The sequence below is a fragment of the Asparagus officinalis genome, chromosome 4 (genome assembly GCF_001876935.1).
Source record: "Asparagus officinalis chromosome 4, Aspof.V1, whole genome shotgun sequence".
Taxonomy (NCBI): Eukaryota; Viridiplantae; Streptophyta; class Magnoliopsida; order Asparagales; family Asparagaceae; genus Asparagus; species Asparagus officinalis.
The window spans coordinates 52,635,883-52,660,955 of record NC_033797.1 but is presented as its reverse complement, the minus strand read 5'-3'; the positions used below and the strand labels follow the sequence as shown (position 1 = coordinate 52,660,955).

General features: G+C 37.4%; 3 protein-coding genes across 8 annotated transcripts; 1 reads left to right on the top strand and 2 right to left on the bottom strand.

Moving 5' to 3' along the window:
* LOC109838708 lies at window positions 650–2,952 on the bottom strand. Its single transcript, XM_020407129.1, has 2 exons — window positions 2,895–2,952; window positions 650–1,647 (listed from the first exon to the last, which is right to left on the bottom strand). The coding sequence occupies exons 1-2, from the start codon at window positions 2,950–2,952 to the stop codon at window positions 650–652; spliced, it is 1,056 nt and encodes a 351-aa protein (XP_020262718.1).
* On the bottom strand, window positions 7,729–8,994 carry LOC109835953 (heavy metal-associated isoprenylated plant protein 4-like). Its single transcript, XM_020403915.1, has 4 exons — window positions 8,808–8,994; window positions 8,449–8,624; window positions 8,254–8,341; window positions 7,729–8,185 (listed from the first exon to the last, which is right to left on the bottom strand). The coding sequence occupies exons 1-4, from the start codon at window positions 8,935–8,937 to the stop codon at window positions 7,848–7,850; spliced, it is 732 nt and encodes a 243-aa protein (XP_020259504.1). The 5' UTR covers window positions 8,938–8,994; the 3' UTR covers window positions 7,729–7,847.
* On the top strand, window positions 21,887–24,728 carry LOC109837450. 6 transcript variants are annotated; one of them, XM_020405703.1, is made up of 5 exons: window positions 21,890–22,302; window positions 22,444–22,669; window positions 22,829–22,943; window positions 23,048–23,103; window positions 23,913–23,941. In XM_020405703.1, the coding sequence occupies exons 1-5, from the start codon at window positions 22,192–22,194 to the stop codon at window positions 23,924–23,926; spliced, it is 522 nt and encodes a 173-aa protein (XP_020261292.1). In that variant the 5' UTR covers window positions 21,890–22,191; the 3' UTR covers window positions 23,927–23,941. The 6 variants fall into 6 exon arrangements, 5 of the variants coding, with proteins under 5 accessions (XP_020261290.1, XP_020261292.1, XP_020261294.1 ...); XM_020405705.1 differs by lacking the exon at window positions 23,913–23,941 and adding an exon at window positions 24,596–24,728 and having other exon boundaries at window positions 21,892–22,302; XM_020405702.1 differs by lacking the exon at window positions 23,913–23,941 and adding an exon at window positions 24,596–24,728 and having other exon boundaries at window positions 21,896–22,302; window positions 22,825–22,943.

Sequence of the window (25,073 nt, the reverse complement as noted above, 5' to 3'; positions counted from 1 at the left end):
GCCAATGCACCAACCGTGAGACTTAGCCAGTCCGACAGGTCAATCTACTATTCTTCTCTCACCTTATTTCGTTCTTCTCCTATGTTGACACTTTTGATGCCTCCCGAGCAAAGATACAACATTAACCCTGACCTGTGCTAAGCTCCATATGTGCAAAATCATGCATCATCCTCTTGTTTTGAACAAAGCCTTCACCATGTAATAAAGCAGAGAGGTATTATACAAAATTCCACAATGAGTCGTGCAACTAAATCCAAAATAATAATAATAATAATAAAATAATAATAATAATAATATAAACTATAAAAAAATAAAAATGTTGGATGGAAAATAAAAATAAAAATTATAACTATAAACATCTTTCTGCCCCTGTACATGCGCATAAGAAAACATAATCATGAACAACTAAGAATAAACTATACTATTGAATTCTTTTGATGTTGTTCCTTATCCTTTGCCGTGTGTCCTCAATCTCCCAAGAAACCTTGGCCTCTTTGCTAAACTTTCATATATATGCTACATAAATACTTGTATTTCCACTCTCATTTTTTTTTTGGTCAATGAAAAAACTTTTATTCATTTGCCAAAATATGAAAATTATGTACATCACTATCTCAACTATGAGAAAAACCAACTTCCTAAACAAATTTTACAAAGATATTAACCAATCTTTTTGCTCATCAGTGATGTGGCTGTTCAGGCATAAAGTGAAGATATCAGTTTTGATGATCTTAACCAACTGATCAGCATTTCTACCCGCCTGCTGGTGATATCTTCTGTTCCTTTCTTCCCAAATTCTGTACACAGCAGCCGCAAGCACCAATCTCCTAACTTTTTTCTTGAATCCCTTCCCTCTTTGTCTAGTGATATACCAATTCATAAGTAAGTTCCAATAGCATGTTTGCCAGTCAATTTCAAGCCAGTTACTGATGCCCAGCCACACATCCCTGGAATAATAGCATTCAAAAAATAAATGGTCTCTGCTCTCAGAACCTGCACACAGGTAACACTGATTTATGTTAATTATCCCTCTTCTCAATAATCTTTCCTGTGTTTGTAGCCTGTTCAGCACCGCAAGCCATAGTATAAATGAGTGCCTAGGGTAATTCAAAACTCCCCACACTGTGTTAGACCAGGGAACTTTTTGATTTGCAGGGGAGAATACAGAATATATTGCTGACAGCTTGATTTTTGAGTTTTCGTAGCAATCTCCAAGCAATTTCTTCAGGTTGTCAATGCCTCCAACTTCATTCAAAGCCTTGTCTCTACATTTAAGTAGCTGCTTCCACATCCAAGAGTCTCCTTTTTTTGCTTTAACATTCCATACATCCCTATGCTTTAAATAATTTCCATGGATCCATCTCACCCATAAAATTTCCTTATTGACATGGATATACCACAAACTCCTCATAGCAGTAGCTAGATTCCAAATAGCTGCAGAATACACTCCCAAGCCACCTTGAATTTTCCCACAGCATACTTTATCCCATGAGACCAAAGGAGTTTTTGAAGAATTTCCAGATTTCCCCCACAGGAATTGCCTGCAAACTTCATCAATCTTCTTCACTACCTTAACTGGCAGTACAAAATTTGATGTCCAGAAGTTTTGAATACCCAAAATCACACTTTTGATAACCTGAATCCTCCCTGCATATGATAAGTTATGAGAGGGACTCCTAGGTACCTGAATGGAATAGCACCTTCTGAGAACCCCAGGAAGTCTTTGATCTCTGTTTTAATATCATCAGCCACCCCACCAAAATAAATTGAGCATTTATCCAAGTTGGCTTCAAGTCCAGTTGTATCACTGAAGTCCTTAACACATTGATATAATTTTTGAATGGAATAAAGATCTCCTTTGGCAAAAAGCAACAAGTCATCCGCAAAGATGAGATGAGAAATATTATTTCCACTCTCATTAATATTATGACGAGTATATAATAATCTCTCTTAACCCCTTTGAGGGTTAGATCCCCTTAACACTCCATTTAATAGTCTAAACAACCCTATCCAACACAATATTAACATCATGTAGAAGATAGCTACTTATTATTATTATTGTCATTATTTTTATGAACGTAGAAGATAGCTACTTTTGGCACTTGTAGTTAACTACATTAGAAAGCTCAGCAGCTAGCTCGGCACAAAATTTGATACCGTGTCCAAGCCATATCAAAATCCCATCAATAAGTTGTGATCCTCAGTCAAGTTTCCTCAACCAGAGGAGACAATATTAGCGCACTCAAACTCGTAACAAAAAGAATGAATGAAACCCTAACCCCCAATACTCCCTCCCTCCCTCTCCCCCCCTCCTCTCTCTCTCTCTCTCTCTCGAGTCGGATCCAAAACCCTAGCTGATAGCTACGTGGACCTTTACGACATTGGCCCCCTTACAAGAAAGTGACTGGTGGGCCCCACACGCCGCATCAACCACTTAAACTTGATTAACCCGACCCTTAACCCTTCACTAACCCTAGGGCTCCTCGTCCCTTAACCCACAGTTTAGGCTTGGTCCAAAACCACATCACTGTCAACTTTGTATCACCCGTATTATTATATCCGAAAGGTTTCTAGGGAACCTCTCCCCTCTCTGAGTCCCTTAACCCACCCTCTCTTTCTCTGCACTCGATCCTCGTTTTTTCTATATTCTCCACTCCCACAGCTCCTCTCAATATTTTTCTCCTTTTTTCCCCCCTCACCTTCTTTATTCAATCAAAATCATAAAAATTAAACCCTAGTTTTAAATTCACACCCAACCCTTTTCCCACTTTTTTTAATTTATATATTTATAAAAAAAACAAGTACTGTGTAATTTTTTAATTTTTCATCATAATATTGTTCCTTTGTATGTTGGCATGATGGCTGGATTGGATCTAGGCACTGCTTCAAGATACATCCATCAACTCCACCACCATCCTGATCTCCAACTTCAGCAGCAGCATCACAATCCATCCGACTTCGATGACGACAACAACAACAACAACAACAATCAATTCTCAGGCTCTGGCGATGCCGACGGATCATCGTCCGGTCACCAGGGCCTAGAGTTGATAGCCTCAGGCGGCGGTGGCCAGGCGACATGCGTCGGCGACGCCTCCGAGGGCGCGCCAGCCGGCCTCCAAGAACAAGCCGAAAACCTCCAGTGATCATCAACCAGAGGAGCGCCAACCACCCTCCCGGGCACACATCTGTGGGAAATCAGGCGGCCGGGCTGCCGATAGTACGTGTTTCGAAATGCGTGGCCGCCTACGCCCGCCGCCGCCAGCGCGCATCTCGCGTGCTTCAGCGGCAGACGCACAGTCCACCAACGTCTAGCCTCGACAAGCCGTCGTCGACCGGCTCCGTCGTTCACTCTCACGGCCGGGTTCGAGATACTATCTCTTTGTCCGCGTTTCGTTCCTGACCAGCCGCCGGCCTCCCCGCGGCGCCACCAATGCTTGTCAATATTTTCTGCGCGCGGAGGCCAGGGGCAGCAGTGGTGGAGGGAACGTCGTCGGGGCGCCTGTTCGCCTGGCGGGTCCGCGTTATCGTCGATCGCGGCGTCGTTTACGAATGTGGCGCTATGAGAGGCTGCCGCTGAGCGAGGAGGAGGCGCCACAGCTGCAGAATGCAGCCGCCTACGGCGGTGCCGGAGGGATCTGGTGGAGACGGAGGAGCGGCGGGGGCGGGGGTGCGGAAACCCGTTCCCGGATCCGTCATCGCCGGATTGCCGCTTCTTCCCAATTTAGCCGGTGAATAACATGGGGGCCAGTGCGGTGGATGGGCCACGCTTGGCTGTGGAACTCGTCGGCGCGGGCCGGACGAGGGCCGTCATTGATGCAAGCAAGACGATTTTAAGGTCAGCTTAAGATTTATCTGTTATGTACAATTAGGTAACTTAATTTTCTTTTCTCTCTTTTCCTTTTGGGTCTTTGTTTTGCAAGTGAAATTGTTGGTTTTTCTTTGAACCTGTTTCCAAGTGTTTTGAGGTCTTCACGTACGGTGATGATGTTGTTGTTGTTGCTAGTTTGTTGTTCACGAAAACTCTCAGCTGATATGCTTTCATTTGCAACCGATGCGTTCGAGTTTGATGCAAATCAATAAGCTTTATTTGGCAACTTTTTAATTTGTTACTCTGTGTGCCAAAAACCTGCAGCTAGGGTTTCTTGTAAATTAGAGTCATCTGACGTGTGCATGTATTATCTTGCTAATTTGTGCTTAAGATTACTTACTGGCTAATTTGGTTTTAGTTACCTTCTTTTTTGCAAGTTTTTTTTTGGGAGTCATTAATTCCCCATTTATCGTCCAACTTTTGCATCTAAGTTCTAAATGTTGGGTCTGTGTGAAACTTTGGAAAATGTAGCAGCTAGATGCTGATTCCCTCGTGTTGCACTAAGAATGATGATGTCTGAAGAAACAAGTGCTTGTTGGCGCTTACATTTTAGCTAATGTTGTTTACCATAATTGATTCTCATTTTCTTGAGGAAAGCATTTGTTTTATCGCTAATAAATTTGTATGCTGACATGATCCAAAACTAACTATAAAACAACTCCTTTCCCATAGCTTAATCTATTTGGAGCTTCATTACAGTTAGTGCATCTCTATGGCTTATGCGAAATCCTCAACTCATCCTGTTGTGTGGAACCCGAGATCTAGCTAGCTACTTTTAATTAAACGACTCAATGTTGCAAGCTAAGATTATGTTTACTTCCTTGATTAATCATATATATGCGAAAGAACGTTTATATGTTGCCAGAACTTTTAATTTATATAAATAAAAAGCTTTTCAGATACTCTTGTTTACTTTGTTAACGGCAATTTATTTTCCCCCTAATTAAACGCATCTTTGATTGATTATCAATGCGTAAGTCCATTATATATACATGGAAAACAATTTCGATAATTAGCAAAGTAACGTACAGGGAAATAAGTAATTTCAAGGATATATAATTTCTTATAAGCTCACTTCTTCTTAGTTTCCTACTGATTAATTTAGTCTCATTCTTTCTGAAAATAGAGAAGCTTTTTGCATTTCCATATTCAAGGATTAATTAACACATGCAACTATGTGGATGAAAATAAAATTCTGAATCCTTTGTTATACGTAGGAGGTCATGCTATAGTTAGAGGAAATAACAAAGAAAAATATAATATTGGGAATTAATTGATTGTGTCATATTCTATCAGTTACGTGTCTTGACTTAAATTAAAGCGAAGTTAAATGCATTGTGCTCCTAATTAAAGTTTGAATGTACTAAAATATATACTTGTCGATATACCTAATGTTAATCTCCAAGCTTTCATATTGACATTTTCGAAGTGTATTGCATTTATATATGTATACGTTAAGCACCCCTCATAAAATGACACCACGAATATGTTTTTGTTAAATATAGTAATCAGGCATATTGTATTCTTTTCTTTTAGTCCAACATCATTTAGAGTATTAAACTTCTCTTGCTTTTGTATTTAAACACTTCAACGTAATGAAAAAATAAAATAAAAAATAGTATCTTTTCTTCTCTAAAGCTCTATATCTTAACAGTTTGAACTTAAGAATTGAGAATAGAATTAAAAGAATTGTAAACTAGGAAGTTAATGTCTAATATTTTCCTACGGGATTTAGAGAGCAGATTTCTAAAGAGTTGAAAGCTATACTTTACTGAATGAATGCATCGTGTAGCAAAAAATTGGAAAACATAATTGAAAATAGCTAGGATAAGAAAACTTGCTAGCTATGATTATGTTTGCATGGCAGTGTGTGTCTTGTCTATTTCCATGATATTTGAAGCGAGCTCCCGCACATAGTTTCTTGACAATGATTATTTCCTGGGTTATTTCATTATATATATATGTCCTCATAATATTTGGACCTCACCATTGATCTAACGTCATATTGTTGCTAGAAGTTTAGATTAAATGCATGTCTACTATCCATTATTATAGGGCAACATTATGTCTGTTTATGCTAATATGGACAATTCTTCAGGCACCTAATTTAGAATTAAGGGTTAGTTATTCGTAAGTTCAGATGATAATCTACTTAATTAGTTCAACAATGTTTAAAAAGAAGATACTATTAATTTGGTCATGTGCCTTATTTTCGTTTAAAATTAATGGAATGTGATCATTCTTTTCTCTTAACAATGTGTATTTGGAATGAAAGTGATATAAAAATGTAGGGTACTTATGCTAATTAAGTCCTCAAATTTGCATTGGCAATGCTTTTCAGTCAATATTTTTGAAACACAATGCAGGAGAAAAAATGGCATTCAATTCTACTATTTTTGGGTTGTAGGTTGGTTGTTGATTGTTGAACAAGGACTAAAATGGTCATTTAGGGTTCTTCTTGGATAAGAATTGTGTTATAGTTTCTAGGTGAATTTAAGCTTTCCACAATACAAATATGAATCTTCTGTACAATATATTGCCTATGATTTTTGATTCCAAGAAGTTATAATAGGAACATAAGATGGAGTGTCAATTTTGTTAGCAGGAGTTGATAGTTTGATTTGTTTCTTAGGGGGTGTTTGTTTCAACTTTTTTTTGGGATATAGGGTGGATTACAAATTCTAAGATGAAAAAGTGGGTTTTTTTGAGTTTATGGATTCCATAACCTTTGTTTGATTCAAAATAAATTTTGGGATATTGAATACCCAGTTTTTTTGAGTTTATGGATTCCATAACCTTTGTTTGATTCAAAATAAATTTTGGGATATTGAATACCCAAATAATACAAAACTAATATATTATAGACCTTTGTTTGATTCAAAATAAATTTTGGGATATTGAATACCCAAATAATACAAAACTAATATATTATAGTATTTGTGAAATCCTCTCTTTGAGAAATGATTTGGGCTAGATTTCAAATTCTAAAATTCGTAATGCTACAATTTGAGTTTGAAACGAACAATATATAAATTATAGGATTACATATCCCAAAATATTGAAGAAACAAACAACATTTTAGAAATTCCAACACATGTTAAAAAACCTATGGATTTCAAATCCCATGGTGAAATCCATATCATAAAATTATAGGATTTGAAACAAGTATCCCCTTAGTGTGTGTGTGTATATATATATATTGTTGGATAGCAGGTTCCTAATATGTTTCCTAATTTGTTTTGGTAACAGGTTATTGGGATTTCTAATCTATTTTGGTAACATGATTTCAAATCTGTTTTGGTAACAGGTTATTAGGATTCCTAATCTGTTTTGTTTTTTATTTTAGAATTCCTAGTATGTTTTTGGTTTTAGGATTTCTATATATACAATTGGAAGAGAGAATTAAGAAGAAAATTGGGGATATTTGGAGCACAGAAAAGATGTATTTTCTGAGCTATTGGTTAGGGTTTTGTTTGGAGAGAATTAGAGATTTGTTGGTGAGATTAATTGGTGAGTTTGAGTGATTTGTAATCTCAGTTTGTACTCTTCTTCTCTATTAGTGAAAAACCCTATCCCCTTCTTGCCCCGTGGACGTAGGTAAGTCTTATCACTGAGTAAGGCCAACTTGAAAATACTTTAGGTCAGAGGGGAAATCTGAAGATGGCTCATTTTGAAGCCCTTCTCATGGTTTCCGTTGTAGACTTGTAGTAAGTTATATTTATATGCATTCTAGCTTTTGCTTTCCATATGAAGATGCAATGTTGTCATATCTTCTGGTTGTTTTATATGATTTCTTATCTTGGAGGTGGTTACCAAAACAATTTTTCAGGTATGTTTAGATCAGTTACGTAAATGCCTAAGTAAATCAGTCGACATCAAAATTAAGTGTATGTAATATACACATACAAACACAATTTTTCGACATCAAATCTAAGTGTAAGATACACATACCAACACACAATTTTCATTCTCATAATTACATTACAAAGCAAGCATTTGGGTTTTCATCACTGAACCATTCAGGTGCATGAGTGCAATGGATGAAGTAAGGCACAACAATCTCTTTGGTCTTCACCTCCTCTTTCTTCTCCGACATCTCAGTCACTTTCTTCTCCACGACCTCAGCCACTTTTACTTCTTTGCTCTCCTTAACCTCCCCTTTCTTCTCCTCTTTTTTCTCCTCTTTCTTCTGAGGTACAATCTCTCCATGCTTTCGCAATTTCTTGCGTATGTACTCGACCAATTTTTTCTCTTCCACAGTGCCAACAATGGTGCATATCTCAGCATCTCGATTCATCTTAACACTATGTATACCTGTTACATAAACTTTGATTGTCAATATTTTATTTTTATTAATTGAAGAATTTGGTGTAAATTTACACCTTTAAGTTTTAGTAGTTTCCACTTCAGATCTTGTTCACACTTCTCGCAGTGCATATGAACCTTTATAACTGTGGTCTTTGCAACTACCTGAGAGAGAATAGAATCAGAGTAAATAGCTTTGATTGAGTCGTTTGACTTAATTAGGAAACAAGTTGTAATAATTCATTATATTTGTCAGTTAATGAAAATATTACTTCTTTCTTCTCGATCTTCTCTTCTTTTTTCTCTTCTTTCTCTTTAGGCTTGGGTGATATCAACTCCACCTTCTTCCTGCTTTTTTTTGCTATTAGTTCTTGTATCTTCTTAACATCAAAATTCCCCTTCACAGTGACTTTCCCGCTCTCAACATCAGTATCAACCTTTTGAACACCTATTACGAAGTTATGATCAACCAAAAATGGGAAAAAGATAATTAAGTCAGAAATAATAAAGATGTGGAATATATATTCTGTCACAGAACCATTCCTATAGGAGTATATATTTTATGCCGGTGTTCCGATAAAATATGTACTCTCTAAAGCTATGGTGCTCAAATTGAACCATACATACATACCCGAGGTTCTTACTACTGTCTTCTCAACGGCATGTGCACATTCTGGGCAATGAAGGTTGAGCTTATAAACGGCAGTAGTTACTTCTTCGGTTTTTGCTTTCACTTCTTCAGCCTTCACTTTGTCCCCCATATTTTGGTGTTCCCCTTGCTTATTTCTCTAACAAGAGGTAGAAGTTGTTAAGAGGCCATTTCTTGAAGAATATATACTTAGAGGAGAAGATACGGGAGTTGTACAAAGTTAAAAGTTGATGTTTGTGACAGTGGTTTGTTGAGATTTGTTGAGGAGTTGTTCACTAGCTGAAGATAAGCTGCACTGCACAAATGACATGTGAGGCACTGTTTGGTGAAAGGACCTAAGGAGACCATTTCTTCTGAACAGTACAAAGAAAAAGTCTATGATCTCAATATATATGTTTGAGTTACTATTACGTTGGTTGGACTGATTGCATTGATTTGATCACCGCAGCCACCAATAAAGTTTTACTGCGTGTGTTTTCTCAATATTTTTTAGGTCAAGAATAAAAAATAATTTCATTTACCATTTAACAACATTATGTAGCTACTAGTTACAGAAGTATGATCACTACAACAAAAGATGTAACGTAGACACATTTTCTATCATCTTGCGACACGATTTTATGTCGCACAAATGAAACATGACACATCTTAAAAGTGTGATAAGAATATGCACAACGAGCATCCTTCTACGGATATGTGCAAATGTGTCTTAAACTCTTCACACATGTAAAGTGTTTTGAGAATATTGACAAATTTGTGTCATTACAAATTCGCTCATATTCATGATTTTTGATCCCACACCACCTCCATTTCTAATTAAAGTCCACTTAACCACTACGAAGCCCACTTTAACATATGAGTCGCCACACCCAAAACCATTCATATATCATTCATCGTTTCTGTTCAGAGCCTACCCGCGATTTGTTTCCCAATCAAGTCGTCCAACCAAATCAATTCAATAATCACATTTAAACCATTAGATTCCTTAGGGTTGAACGATGTGGGACTAAAACTAAAACGCATGATCAGCTGATTGGATCCAAGACAGAGGATAGGACTTGCGAGATGGAGATTAGGGATCGCTGATGAGAATATTGTTAGTGCTTGAGGTCGTGAGGCAGAGAGAAGAGAGGAATTTGAAGTCGATGCCAGAGCTCAGAGTTTGCAGGGATAAGTGTTTGAGATCAGCATCGAGCTTCGTTAGGGATTTTTCTGTATTTAGGTTCGCTTAATTTTTTAGATATGGAGGGAATGTCCCAGTGGAGTATTTTAGATAAATCTTATGAAGAGGATTTTTGGGGACGACGAATCCTGGTCCTTAAAGTACAAGCTGTATCCTCCCAAGGCCACAATGCATAATTTAGGGTGTATTTGGTAACTAAAGTGTTTCTTTTTGTTGTGTTATTTAAAAAATCATCATGTCATGATGTTTATTTTTCAAATGTGTTTTGAAAACCAATTTAACTCACACTGAATTCAGTTTCCAACATTAGAATACACTTGATTCTTTTCAATCCCAGATGAACTAATTTATGTATACTACATGAAGAAATCAAAACAATAACAAATGGAACTTACTCATCAAGAGATACACAGATCGCAGGCTCCGCCGTTTTCTTCTTCTGACCCCTTAGCCACTCCTTCAGCCTCGCTGCAACCAAACCGACCAAAATTTGTAAAAATCATCCAAAATCCAAACTAATTTTTGGGATAATTGTGAAAATACACTTACAAATTCCCAAGGAGATGGCGGTTGAAGGTGGGGGCTGGGCGCTGAGAGAGGGGAGAGAGAGAGAGGAGTAGGAGAGCAGCTCGACGAGAAGTGAAAGAGAAACTAGGGTTAGGGTTTTGATTTGGTTTTTGGTGACGATGAGAGGGTGAGAGAGTAAATGGGAAGGCGGTAGTGGCGACTCGGAGGCGACAACGGCTATGAGGAGGCAGCAGTGGTGACGTGGATGTGGTAGTCGGAGTAGCGGCGACGGCTTAGGGTTGAGGGGGGAAAGGGGATCGGGTTGGTTTTGGGGGAAAAATAAAAGTAACAAAGATATGAAAACACCTTTTTGGTGTTTAATGAAAATCAATTATCTTTTGGTCTTTCTAAATGGTCAGCTCAAAAAAACACTCTGGTTGCCAACATGTGTTGTTGTTTTGAAAAAAAGAAATGGAAACAAAAATATCACCTTGATTGCCAAATGCCCCCTAATTATCAATTGCTAAGCCACAAGTCCACAAATTGACATAACTAGTGCTTTATTAAAACATTAGATTTCAAGAGATAACCTTATTATGTATAAGTATTATATTTGCTCTAATTTATTTCACGTTCCTAACTATGACGCCCATGTTTTCACACATGGCTGCAGTCCAAGGTGAACCTAGAGATGTCAAACCTGTCATGCACCCACACTGTGCAATAACATGTTTCACCAATCACAGTAATATTCTCTAGTGAAATCAATTATGAGTGAAGGTACAAAACAGGCAAAATAAGGAAAAGTAAATACAATAGACATGATGTAGAAAGATATATCTCATAAATGATATCATGTCTGAACTGAAATAAACTGAAATACATCTGGAGTCTGAAATAATGTAAAATGTCTCAACATGAGTCAACTGAAAATCGTACAACGGCACCTAGCCTTTACAAATGGAATACAACTCTAATGTCTAAACAGTGAAAATAAATCTACGGTGGAGTCTCAACTAATAAATCATGTGACGACGACTATGCCAGAAACTCTGTCATCCTGCGGCTCTCCGGAACTCTGAGCTGCCTGAAAGGAAAATTTAAAAGAAAAAGAACAACAGTAAGAGCATCAGAGAGCTACAGCAAGTTCACCTTCATCCGTCCCCAGAGGAAGGGCTGCTAGATGATAAAGTGGAGGCTCTATCTATTAAGCATAGTCTACCTAGATCAATTTTTCCTGTATCTAATGGAATTAATATTTAGAAACTTACAACTTGAGACGTAGTACGTCGAGCGAAATAATCCAAACAAGGAAACCCTCATGTATATACCGTATGTCTCAGGTAGTAAATAACTAAATATTAACCCTGAACTAAGCAATCAAAATATAACTGGAAAGTAAAGCATCATAATAGACAGCAGCATATGTATCTCGTGTACTCGTATAGCAAAGTATCTCAACAATGAGTAGAAACACTTTTGGCATCCGCCAAATACTTAGGTAAATAGTTTATAATATTATCATTCTGAACTTCTTCCAACTCATCGCATCATTGCGCGGATCGACAAATAGGTATCATCGTATCATAGTGCGGATCGACAAATAGGTATCATCGCATCATAGTGCGGATTGACAAATAGGTATCATCGCATCATAGTGCGGATCGACAAATAGGTATCATCGCATCACCGTGCGGATCGACAAATATATATCATCGCATCATAGTGCGGATCGACAAATAGGTATCATCGCATCATAGTGTGGATCGACAAATAGGTATCATCGCATCACCGTACGGATCGACAAATAGGTATCATCACAGTCTCATTTGCGGTGTACTAACTCACAAGTAAATAGATCTCAATTCGTCATAATCCCCGTGGGATACTCAAATGTGTATTTCGTCATATTCATGATTGTAAGTATAACATTGAGCGGCTCAAACTCCGCGATAGCGTTACAAACGGCGCAAACAAACTCCAGAAAATAAAACTGGGCCAAACTGTCCAGTAAATGGTCAGGGTTACCAACCCCGACTATCTGTTATAATAACAAATTGTGAACAGTAACAGTACTTACTAATAGCAACAGTACTTTACGACTAGTATCCGTACTCATGAATAGTAATAGTACGTATGAATAGTAATAGTACTCATGAATAGTACCATACGTATGAACAATACGGTATTTATGAATAGTGTCACTGTACGTATGAATAGTAATAGTGCTCATGAATAGTACCATATGTATGAATAGTAATGGTATTTATGCATAGTACCACAGTACATATGAATAGTAATAGTACTCATGAATAGTACCATATGTATGAATAGTAATGGTATTTATGCATAGTACCACAGTACGTATGAATAGTAATAGTACTCATGAATAGTGCCGTACGTATGAAAAGTACGATATTTATGAATAGTACCGTATATATGAATAGTAACGGTATTTATAAATAGTGCCGTATGTACGAATAATACCGTACGTATGAATAGTATCCGTATGTATGAATAGTACCATACGTATAAATAGTAACAACATTTCCAGCGGTAGACATGTACGTATAGTTCTAGCTAGCAATATCATGTCTTTATAGACATGTACGTATAGTTCTAGCTAGCAATATCATGTCTTTAGGAATTTGGTCTTATATTCTATTCATTAATTTTCTAGCTAGCAATATCATGTCTTTAGGAATTTGGTCTTATATTCTATTCATTAATTTTCATCAATATCAAGTTTTTTTCTTCAATCTCATGTATATTCATTAATTTTTATCAATATCATATCTTTTCATCAATATCTTGTACATTCATCAAGATCAAAATTTACTAGGGATGAGTTTGGAAAGAGATGAACTTGCATTTATTGATCTCTGAAATTTGACTCCCTATCCGTTCCTTTTCTCTGAATAGCCAAAGTCCAATTTATCTTTTTCTCTCTTTTCTTCCTCTCTGTCTCCCTCTCCCTCTCCCTCTCTTTCTCTCTCCCTCTCTTTCTCTCTCTCTCTCTCTCTTTTTTCTCTTCTCTGCGTGCTCAGAAGAGAGAGGGGGGAGAGGCTTTTATAGGAGGGGGGTAGGTGGGGGTAGGTGGAGAGAAGAAAAGAAAAGGAAAATAATAATAATAATATTTATAATTTTATATTATTTAAAAATTGAGTTTCAAATCTCTATTCTCAAAAAGTAATAAAAATTTACTCACAAGACCGTCTCAACATTCTACGATCATTGGTGTAATCCTCATATTTATCTGATCAATATAAAAATTATTAAAAATATAAATACGACAGATGCTAACGGACTTGATACCGTCTCAAAATAGTATTTCAGTCTCCATTGTCAAAACATAACGAAACTTTAATCACAGCACAATATTGACATTATCAAATCAATGGCGTAAATTTTGTGCTCATCTGATTAATAAAAAAATTACTAAAAATAAAATAGTATCAGTTTTCAGTAGACTTGCGATACCGAGGCTGAAACTGCAAATCGATCTCAAATCGATTCCAATCTAACCCATTCATCCCAGAATGATCACAAATCATAATAAAACTCATTTATTATAATTTATAATAATATTTTTAAAAATTTTGGGGTTTTACATTCTTCCCCCCTTAAAAGAATTTCGTCCTCGAAATTCCGCAATCGTATCTTTGAGATTAATAATATGAGAAAAGCACGTTAAGGGAATAATCCAGACAAGAAAACCCTCACATACACATCTCGTACCATTAATCTCTAGATATGAAACAAAGAAATATCTATATTTAACAATCTAGAATGCAAATACTCTCACTTTACCCCTAACTAAGCGGAACTAGTACGTCGGGCGAAAAATCCAAACAAGGAATCCCTCATATATATACCATGTGTTCCGAATGATTAGGAGTTAAGTGTTCATACCCCCATTCTAGCGTTAAGTATAAATATGATCGTATGGATAATCATAAACAGGAACAAATCATAATCGATCAATTTATCTGTTCAAACAGGTGCGGGAAGTCGCGATGCATATCCTCCTCGCGCTCCCAAGAAGCCTCCTCAGCTCCTTTCCGGTTCCAGTGAACTTTGACTAAGGGAATCACCTTATTTCTAAGTCTCTTGTCTTCTCTAGCTAGAATAAAACTGAAATCTCAATAGTGGTCCAACAATCATGAAGCTCACTCTCCGATGCGTCTAACACTTACTGCTGCTCCTCGTCACGTAAATGCTTCATAAGCATCGAAACATGGAAAACATCATGTATACTCGACATCGATGCTGAAAGATCTAGCCTACACGATACAGCTTCAATGTGCTCAACAATCCTGAACGGACCAATATATCTCGGGGCAAGTTTTCCCCGTTTACCAAATCGCTTCAATGTGCTCAACAATCCTGAACGGACCAATATATCTCGGGGCAAGTTTTCCCCGTTTACCAAATCGCTGAACTTCTTTCATCGGAGATACTTTCACCAATATATCTCGGGGCAAGTTTTCCCCGTTTACCAAATCGCTGAACTTCTTTCATCGGAGATACTTTCAATAATACATAGTTCCCAATCTTGAACTATAGCGGTCGTTACCTCTGATCTACATAATCTTCTGCAGACTCTGTGCTGCAAGAATACGCCCCCGAATTAGTGCTGCATTCTCTATAGCCTGTCTCACAAATTTTGGTCCAAGTATCAAGCTATCTTCTTGATTTGCCCAACAAATAAACGATCTACAAGGCCTCCCATATAATGCCTCATACGGTGTCATCCCTATAGTCGCTTGACAACTGTTGTTTATAAGCAAATTCAATCAATGAGATATGGTCCTCCCAGATACCCTGGAAATTGCTAACACATGCCCACAATATATCCTCCAACACTTAGTTGATTCTCTCTGATTTAGTTCCTTCTAAGAGAAGATGTACTTCAAACTCTAATGATCTGTGAATAGCTCGAACTGCACTCCATACAGGTAATATCTCTATGTCTTCAGTACAAAGACCATTGCTGCTAGCTCCAAGTCATGAGTGGAATAATTCTGCTCATGCGTCCTCAACTGCCGTGAGATGTAACCCACTACTCTCTGAATCTGCATCAAAACACCTCCAAGACCCGCTAGTGATGCATCCATGTAGACGACAAAGGTCTTATCATTGCTCGGGATAGTCAATACTGGTGTTGTAGTCAACTTTGTCTTCAAAGTCTCAAAGGACTTTTGACACTCCGGTCCTTAAATAAACTATACACCATTCTTCTTAAGGTGTGTCAGCGGGGTATCAGTCTTCGAGAAGTCCTAGATGAATTTTCTATAATAGCCGGCAAGACCGAAAAAGCTACGAATCTCTATAACGGTCTTCGGCTGCTCCTAATCAAGTACTACATCGACTTTAGCTGGATCAACTGCAATGCCCTCCTTGCTAATGACATGGCCCAAAAATCTAACATCTGATAGCCAAAATTCGTATTTGCCGAACTTAGCATATAACTGATGCTCTCGTAAAGTATGTAATGCCAATCAAAGATGATGCTCGTGTTGTACCTCTGATCTCAAATAAATAAGGATGTCATCGATAAATACAATCACGAATTAGTCCAAATATGGATGAAAAACCCAGTTCATCAAATCCATGAACACCGTGGGTGCATTGGTCAGCCCAAATGGCATGACAAGAAACTCGAAAGACTCATATCGAGTCAGAAAGGCGGTTTTGGGAATATCCATCTCCCAAACTCGTAACTAAAAATAACCGAAACGAAGATCAATATTCGAGAAATGCTGCGTTCCCCGTAACTGATCGAACAAGTCATAAATCCTATCTAATCTGGATAATGAACTTGTTCAACTCATGAAAATCTATACATAATCATAAGTTACCATCCTTCTTCTCCACGAAGAGGATTGGTGCTCCCATGAATAACAGATACTCCAGTGAGTAAGACTCTAAGATAGCACTCATCTAGCTATATTTGTAGTCCCCTCATCTCAACAGGTACCATACGAGAGGGTGCTCGGGATATCGGTACTATGCTCTGCTGCAACTCGATGCAGGACTCAATCCTCTCTCACTGGAGGTAACCCAGATATGTCCTGAAAGACATCCTGATAATCTGAGACAACTATAGTCTCGCACAAATTAGCACTCCGGTCCCTCAGCATCACCACCTCAACGTATGCCAGAAATAACTCCGTATTCTGGTTACCCTATGAGGTTGCTACTATCTATACAAACCCAACGAATGCTCATAGGCTGACTATTTTAGCAAAACAATTGATACTGACATGGTAGGATGAAAACCAATCCATACCGAGAATGATGTCGAAATCCGACATCCACAACATAATCAGATCTATGAGAAACTCGAACTCATCTAGACTGATGATACTGCTCCTACAGGTACTCTCTAATAGGGATATCTCCCATAAAGGAGTAGAGACTAATAACGAAACATCTACAGGATGTGCTTTAAGCTGAAGCCTATCCATGAAGGCATGAAAGATAAAAGAATGCGAAATTTTTTAAATAAAACAAGGTCTAAACGAAGAAAGCTCCGCTCGTACCATGAACACGCGATACGGCTGCATAAACTCTGTTAGTGATGGAAAATATATAGGACCATCTGTCCCTCAGGAATCTCCTGGATAACGCAAATCTAGCCTACTAGCCCCTCAATCCTTGGAATAACAGTTAGTGCCTCTATCCTCTGCTGCTGGCATAATTGCGGCTCTGAGACTGCCGACCCTGACCTCTATCAAGCTGGCTTCCTACTGGTGTACTGCGACAAGTCCTTCGCTCTTTGTCTAATCTTGTTACAATTGTAACATGTACCCTGAACTTTTTGTTGCAACTGCGCTCTCGAATTATGTTGTGCTCTCTCCTTATACTGTCCTTGTTGATAGTGGTAAAAATCTTTATCCCGCTGCTGGGGTTCTCTAGATCCCGCAATAGGCTCCTTTCCCTTGTCATCATCACTATGCTGGTTTTGATTTCTTCATTAACTACAGGCATATCTCCCTGCTTCAATCATACTAACTCTGACTGCTTGTCGAAGAAGTAAACAAAATTCTCCTAAATAAGTTATATTTGCTGCTCTGGCGAAAATCTAAAGTCGTTGCTATCCTCCGGTGATGTCGTTTACGATGATTACATCTAACTTATGTTTGTCCTTTACGCTGATTACATCTAACTTCTGTTTTGTTACTGAATTGACGTTAAGAAAATTTCACATATTTCTTCCATTTATAGGCTGCACATGAATCCGGTGTGCCCTGAAACTATGGTGCTCTTATTATTTGATATCTTTCTCAATCTTACTAAGCCAAGCCTCCTGCTCTGCGACTCTATCAACAACTGATTATGGTGGTGGTGTACTCATTGGTATTGCCTCTTCACTTGGCACGACAGGTACAAACGGAGGTGGAACTCCTGAAAGTGATACTGCAGACGGAAACAGATACTCCTCTCGCTCCTCAAGTGTTGCAAAAATCTTGCTGTAAATGGCGCCATGAAGTCGATCAGATACTGTGGAGTCTGCTGCGACCTGGGCTCTGCTTGCCCAGCTCTCCAGGTACGAGTTTTACCTCGATCACGTCCTCGTCCCGATATTTATACTATCAAGAGGAGAGCTTAATTGACACAGTAAATGAGGTTGCAAACATACATATATACATAACATAATGTATCACGCTTAAGTACCCATAACACAAAGTATTCACACAAATACTTTAGATTAACATAAAATAGTTGTTATAAAAAAAATTCCAAAATTTTGAGATATACGCATATATCGTCCTCACTCATTCTACCAAATTTTTAGCGGACTCTATACATGAATCCTAAGAAACTCTATTCTAGCTCCACGACTCAATACATGATGATCCTAAGGATACTGGAACTAGAGCTCTGATACCAACTGTGACGCCCCTGTTTTCACACATGTCTGCAGTCCAATGTGAACCCAGAGATGTCGAACCTGCCATGCACCCACACTGTACAATAACATGTTTCACCAATCACAGTAATATTCTCTAGTGAAATCAATTATGAGTGAAGGTACAAAACAGACAAAATAAGGAAAAGTAAATACAATAGACATGATGTAGAAAGATATATCTCATAAATGATATCATGTCTGAACTGAAATAAACTGAAATACATCTGGACTCTGAAATAATGTAAAATGTCTCAACATGAGTCAACTGAAAATCGTACAAAGGCACCTAGCCTTTACAAATGGAATACAACTCTAATGTCTAAACAGTAAAAATAAATCTACGGTGGAGTCTCAACTAATAAATCATGCGACGACGACTATGCCAAAAACTCCGTCATCCTGCGGCTCTCCGGAACTCTGAGCTGCCTGAAAGGAAAATTTAAAAGAAAAAGAACAACAGCAAGAGCGTCAGAGCGCTACAGCAAGTTCACCTCCATCCTCCCCCAGGGGAAGGGCTGCTAGATGATAAAGTGGAGGCTCTATCTATTAAGCATAGTCTACCTAGATCAATTTTTCCTGTATCTAATGGAATTAATATTTAGAAACTTACAACTTGAGACGTAGTACGTCGAGCGAAATAATCCAAACAAGGAAACCCTCATGTATATACCGTATGTCTCAGGTAGTAAATAACTAAATATTAACCCTGAACTAAGCAATCAAAATATAACTGGAAAGTAAAGCATCATAATAGACATCAGCATATGTATCTCGTGTACTCGTATAGCAAAGTATCTCAACAATGAGTAGAAACACTTTTGGCATCCGCCAAATACTCAGCTAAATAGTTTATAATATTATCATTCTGAACTTCTTCCAACTCATCGTATCATCGCGCGGATCAACAAATAGGTATCATCGTATCATAGTGCGGATCGACAAATAGGTATCATCGCATCATAGTGCGGATCGACAAATAGGTATCATCGCATCACCGTGAGGATCGACAAATATATATCATCGCATCATAGTGCGGATCGACAAATAGGTATCATCGCATCATAGTATGGATCGACAAATAGATATCATCGCATCACCGTGCGGATCGACAAATAGTTATCATCACAGTCTCATTTGCGGTGTACTAACTCACAAGTAAATAGATCTCAATTCGTCATAATCCCCGTGGGATACTCAAATGCGTATTTCGTCATATTCATGACTGTAAGTATAACATCGAGCGGCTCAAACTCTGCGATCGCGTTACAAACGGCGCAAACAAACTCCAGAAAATAAAACTGGGCCAAACTGTCCAGTAAATGGTCAGGGTTACCAACCCCGACTATCTGCTATAATAACAAATTGTGAATAGTAACAGTACTTACTAATAGCAACAGTACTTTACGACTAGTATCCGTACTCATGAATAGTAATAGTACGTATGAATAGTAATAGTACTCATGAATAGTACCGTACGTATGAACAATACGATATTTATGAATAGTGTCACTGTACGTATGAATAGTAACAGTGCTCATGAATAGTACCATATGTATGAATAGTAATGGTATTTATGCATAGTACCACAGTACATATGAATAGTAATAGTACTCATGAATAGTACCGTATGTATGAATAGTAATGGTATTTATGCATAGTACCACAGTACGTATGAATAGTAATAGTACTCATGAATAGTGCCGTACGTATGAACAATACGATATTTATGAACAGTACTGTACATATGAATAGTAATGGTATTTATGAATAGTGCCATATTTATGAATAATACTGTACGTATGAATAGTATCCGTATGTATGAATAGTACCATACATATAAATAGTAACAGCATTTCCAGCGGTAGACATGTACGTATAGTTCTAGCTAGCAATATCATGTCTTTAGGAATTTGGTCTTATATTCTATTCATCAATTTTCATCAATATCAAGTCTTTTCTTCAATCTCATGTATATTCATTAATTTTTATCAATATCATATCTTTTCATCAATATTATGTACATTCATAAAGATCAAAATTTACTAGGGATGAGTTTGGAAAGAGATGAACTTGCATTTATTGATCTCTGAAATTTGACTCCCTATCCGTTCCTTTTATCCGAATAGCCAAAGTCCCATCTATCTTTTTCTCTCTTTTCTTCCTCTCTGTCTTTTTTCTCTCTCTCCTTCTTTCTCTCTCCCTCTCTATTTCTCTTTCTCTCTCCCTCTCCCTCTCTTTCTCTCTCTCTCTCTTTTTTCTCTTCTCTGTGTGCTCAGAAGAGAGAGGGGGGAGAGGCTTTTATAGGAGGGGGGTAGGTCGGGGTAGGTGGAGAGAAGAAAAGTAAAGGAAAATAATAATAATAATAATATTTATAATTTTATATTATTTAAAAATTAAGTTTCAAATCTCCATTCTCAAAAAGTAATAAAAATTTGCCCACAAGACTGTCTCAACATTCTACGATCAATGGTGTAATCATCATATTTATCTGATTAATATAAAAATTATTAAAAATATAAATATGAAAGATGCTAACGGACTTGATACCGTCTCAAAATAGTATTTCAGTCTCCGTTGTCAAAACACAACAAAACTTTAATCACAGCACAGTCTTGACATTATAAAATCAATGGCGCAAATTTCGTGCTCATCTGATTAATAGAAAAATTACTAAAAATAAAAGAGTATTAGTTTTCAGTAGACTCGCGATACCGAGGCTGAAACTGCAAATCGATCTCAAATTGATTCCAATCTAATCCATTCATCCCAGAATGATCACAAATCATAATAAAACTCATTTATTATCATTTATAATAATATTTTCAAAAAATTTGGGGTTTTACGCTAACCTAGCCATAATATTTTCTCAAAAAAAACCTAGCCATAATAGTTCTGCGGGATTTCGTATTTGTTTTGTGCTAGGTTTTTCCGTTTGGCCAGAGTAGAAGGATAAATTATTCCGCTAATAAATTAGATAAAATAATTTTTCTTTAAATTAATTACTAACATCTAGACACAAAATCATATTGCAAGACTCAAATAACTATTTTCTATTTTTTTTATTTTAATATGCATCTTACGACACAAATAAGTGTCGGAACTTGCGTCAGTTTCTTATTGTGTTGCCTGTATTCAACATGTTGCTACTCTAACAGCACATACTACTTGTATGGAGAAATTAGGACAGCAAGTTACAACTTCTGTTGTAATAGTTCAGACACTAGAGCCTATACAAAGCACATTTTACATCTTAACATAAAGATTCATCCGAAGTTGCACTTCAGCATGTATCTCAGCATGAACACTAGTAGAAAATCAATCAAGCTAGACGGAACAACCTAGACGGAATATAATTCCGTCTAGTTTGAGGCAAACTAGACGGAATTATTTCCGTCTAGACTGTTCCGTCTAGATTGCCACATCCTAGACGGAAAATTCCGTCTAGGTTGGCATTCTGGACGGAATGCCTCCGATATTTTGGTTTTGAGACCCAGCGCCACAATTTCCCCCCTATCTTTTCATTTCCCGCTATGTAAAAACCCTAAAAATTATTCAGATCCCCAATTCTTCATCCTCCTCTGCTCAAACTTCCGGCACATCTCCACGCCGACCTCGACGGTGTCGAGATCCCCCCTCCTCCGCATCTCCTTGACAGCCTCATCCTCCTCCATGGTCGGCCTCAGATTCGCTCTGCTCCATGATTGGATTCGGTTCCCTATTCGTCAAATCGGCAGACTCTCTCTCTCTAGACGAAGACAATGACGATGTTTTTTGAACTGAACACCGGCGCTAAGGACCCGGTGGTTGGTCTGGGGACGTGGCAAGCAGATGCCGGAGGCATCCGAGGTGTTGTGATTGCCGTCGTCAAGGTTCGATCTTTGGAATTTTTAAGGGGGTTTTCTCAATTTTTTGGCCCACAATTTTGATCTTTGGGATCTTGATGTTCGAGCGATGGTTGTCTCGATTATGTATATGATGATTTTTTATTGCTCTGTATTTTTCTCTGTTAGTTTCACATCATAACATTGTACATAAGTATCAGAAAGTTGCCAACCATCGTCAATCCACGAGCTCCTCCCAGACTCCGTCAAATCCTTCTCCGTCTCCTCCAACGGCCACTTCACCGTCAACCTCCAATCCCCCTGCTACATCCACTTCGATTACCTTGTCCACTACGCCGACACCATCACCGGCGTCATCAAGTACGGATCGACCGACGAGCTGAAGGGGATCAAGGTCAGAAAGTTCCTTGTTTGGTTCGAATTTTTTTGGTTGTTTATCAAGGAGCTATCACTTTCTATTTCTATACTCAGTGAGAATTTCCTCTCGATTTTTTTTGGTTAATTTTGTGGGCTTGATGAATTTTTTTAAGTTATTGTGTATTTTTTAAGGCAGAGGAGGAATTCGAGCTGGTTGCGGGCCATCGATTCGCCGACGAAGGCAGAGGAGGGATTCACGCCATTCTCCCTTTCGATCTGGGTTTTTGTTTATTTACGTTTTTGAGAAATGGGTACTTAGTTTCTTAATGAGTTTTTTTTCTGGAATTGGGATATATTGATATTATTTGGCACTCATTTTGTTGGGATTTTGAGTAATTGTTGATGGGTGTTGCAGGGGATTGGGGTTCGGTTGGCAATGGGCGAGCTCTGCGCTGAAACTTGGTTTTTGTTGTAAGTATTTGTTAGTTAGATGTATGTTGTTTCTATGGATAAGTGGAATCAAATTGGTCAGCTGTTCATATTGTATTCTCATTTGTGTGTTGTCAGAATACAATCTGGGGCCTTTTTTGTGACAACTCGTGTTATTATATAATCTTTCTCATGTTTAAGAGTTTTAGTGTACGATTCACTGACTATATACATCTTTAGATAGTAATTAACCAGTTACATTAAATTTCTTGATGGCTTCTTCATTTGATCATAGAGCTTCTTCTTTGTTTTCAACTTTGTTTCTTGAAATTGGGTCCCTTGTTGAAATCTGCAATCTTTACTCGTAATTGGAATTGTTTGATTTACTGTGTGAGGACTTGACGGGGATACAAATGTATAGTTGCCTTTTGCAATCTTTTCCATAGACCTGAACCTTGTGTGGGCTTTAAAGGGAGAATCACGGGGTTTCTACCAGAGATGGAATGTTCTATTGCTTTGCTTATTTTGAAAGTTTACATGTTGCTATTGGCTCTTGCATTCCTATCATTTTATTATGCATTATTGAAGATTTTTTGCACCATATGATTGTGATGATTTGATTATTATAAGAATTAGCATGCATAGTCGTGATTTAAAGATGATATGGAAGATAAGTTTGATTTTTAGCACCAGATAAATCGGTTGAAGTTGAGAGCTTTTTATTTACCTGTTATTTGGATAGTGAGGAACAGCTGAAATAACTTTTTTGAGTTTATTTTACCTAATTTGTACTTTGTTTGAAAGCAGATGAAACATTTTTGAGTTTATGTTTCTTTACGTACTGTTTTAAGGTGAAGCATATTGAGAATAGATCGGATTCCCTTCAAGGTATGTGTGAATGATGCAAATTTAATATCTTTGATTCACTTATAACAATTCTTGCTCCAAATTGTATTTTCTCATGATTTCTTTAGGATATATAATATACTGCATGTTTCCTTTTCTTAATAATCTACCACTTATCATGTGAATTTATGTACTTTGCTATTTAGTTGGTTTGTAATTCTTCTTTATGGACACTAGGCCTTTTGTGAAATCATATTGGAATGACACACAGTTTTCACAATGATTGGAGGGAATTTGCTCCTCCACAAAAATTTTATCACATTATTTTTCTCATTAGTATGCTCTTATCACAATCTGTAAGCATGTAGGAGTCCTGTCTGAAGCTAGCATTTTAATTTATGTATTCAAATAGTGTTGTTTAATCACTTAATACTTTATATCATATCATCAGAGCCAGCCGCTTCCTGGTCGGTACCTTTCATTCATGAAAAGTGGATAATCAGTTTTCTCAAAAGTAATCAATGCATTTCGATACTATAGCAAAGTTGTTGTACATGGATTGCTCTCAATGTTGCTGTTAGTCCAGTAACCAATATTTTGATTTCCCTATTAGTTCTTTTGCAAAGTTAATTCTTTCTAAGTGTATTTCAAGCATGGACTAATTGATGTTGAATTTTGTATAATGTAGGATCAAGGAGGATGAAACATGATGCTTCAACAACTTGGAGGAGTAAATGCAATTGGATTCTATAAATTATGCAAAGTTCATCAAGTTATGTAAACAATTGTATTCTTTATAATCTATGTAAAAATTTTATGTATCTTTCTAGTTTTTTGATGAATGTATTATTTGAATATAATTATATTTGATATTGAAATATAATTAGATCGATTGTGTTGGATATGAATATGATTTGAGATGGAAAGCAACCTAGACGGAAGTAAAAAATCCGTCTAGGTTACAAACTAGACGGAATTCCGTCTAGGTTGCCAACCTAGACGGAAATCCGTCTAGGTAGCAACCTAGACGGATTTCTTACATCCATCTAGGTTGTCAACCTAGACGGAATTCCGTCTAGTTTGTTCCAACCTAGACGGAAATATACTAGACGGAACAAACTAGACGGATTTCTGTCTAGGTGAACCAACCTAGACGGAAACACGAG

Bases quoted from the DNA above. Each gene is read 5' to 3' on its own strand.
- LOC109837450 (XM_020405701.1), top strand. From the start codon at position 22,192: ATGACGATGTTTTTTGAACTGAACACCGGCGCTAAGGACCCGGTGGTT. The intron at 22,303-22,443 runs GTTCGATCTTTG...TTTCTCTGTTAG, and splicing joins TTGTGATTGCCGTCGTCAAG to TTTCACATCATAACATTGTA. The intron at 22,944-23,047 runs GTACTTAGTTTC...TGGGTGTTGCAG, and splicing joins TTTACGTTTTTGAGAAATGG to GGGATTGGGGTTCGGTTGGC.
- LOC109835953 (XM_020403915.1), bottom strand. From the start codon at position 8,937: ATGGGGGACAAAGTGAAGGCTGAAGAAGTGAAAGCAAAAACCGAAGAA. The intron at 8,342-8,448 runs GTAATATTTTCA...ATTCTCTCTCAG, and splicing joins AGAAGATCGAGAAGAAAGAA to GTAGTTGCAAAGACCACAGT. The intron at 8,186-8,253 runs GTGTAAATTTAC...TTTATGTAACAG, and splicing joins GAAACTACTAAAACTTAAAG to GTATACATAGTGTTAAGATG.
- LOC109838708 (XM_020407129.1), bottom strand. From the start codon at position 2,952: ATGGATTGTGATGCTGCTGCTGAAGTTGGAGATCAGGATGGTGGTGGA. The intron at 1,648-2,894 runs GTATCTTGAAGC...TATCATATGCAG, and splicing joins TGGTGGTGGAGTTGATGGAT to GGAGGATTCAGGTTATCAAA.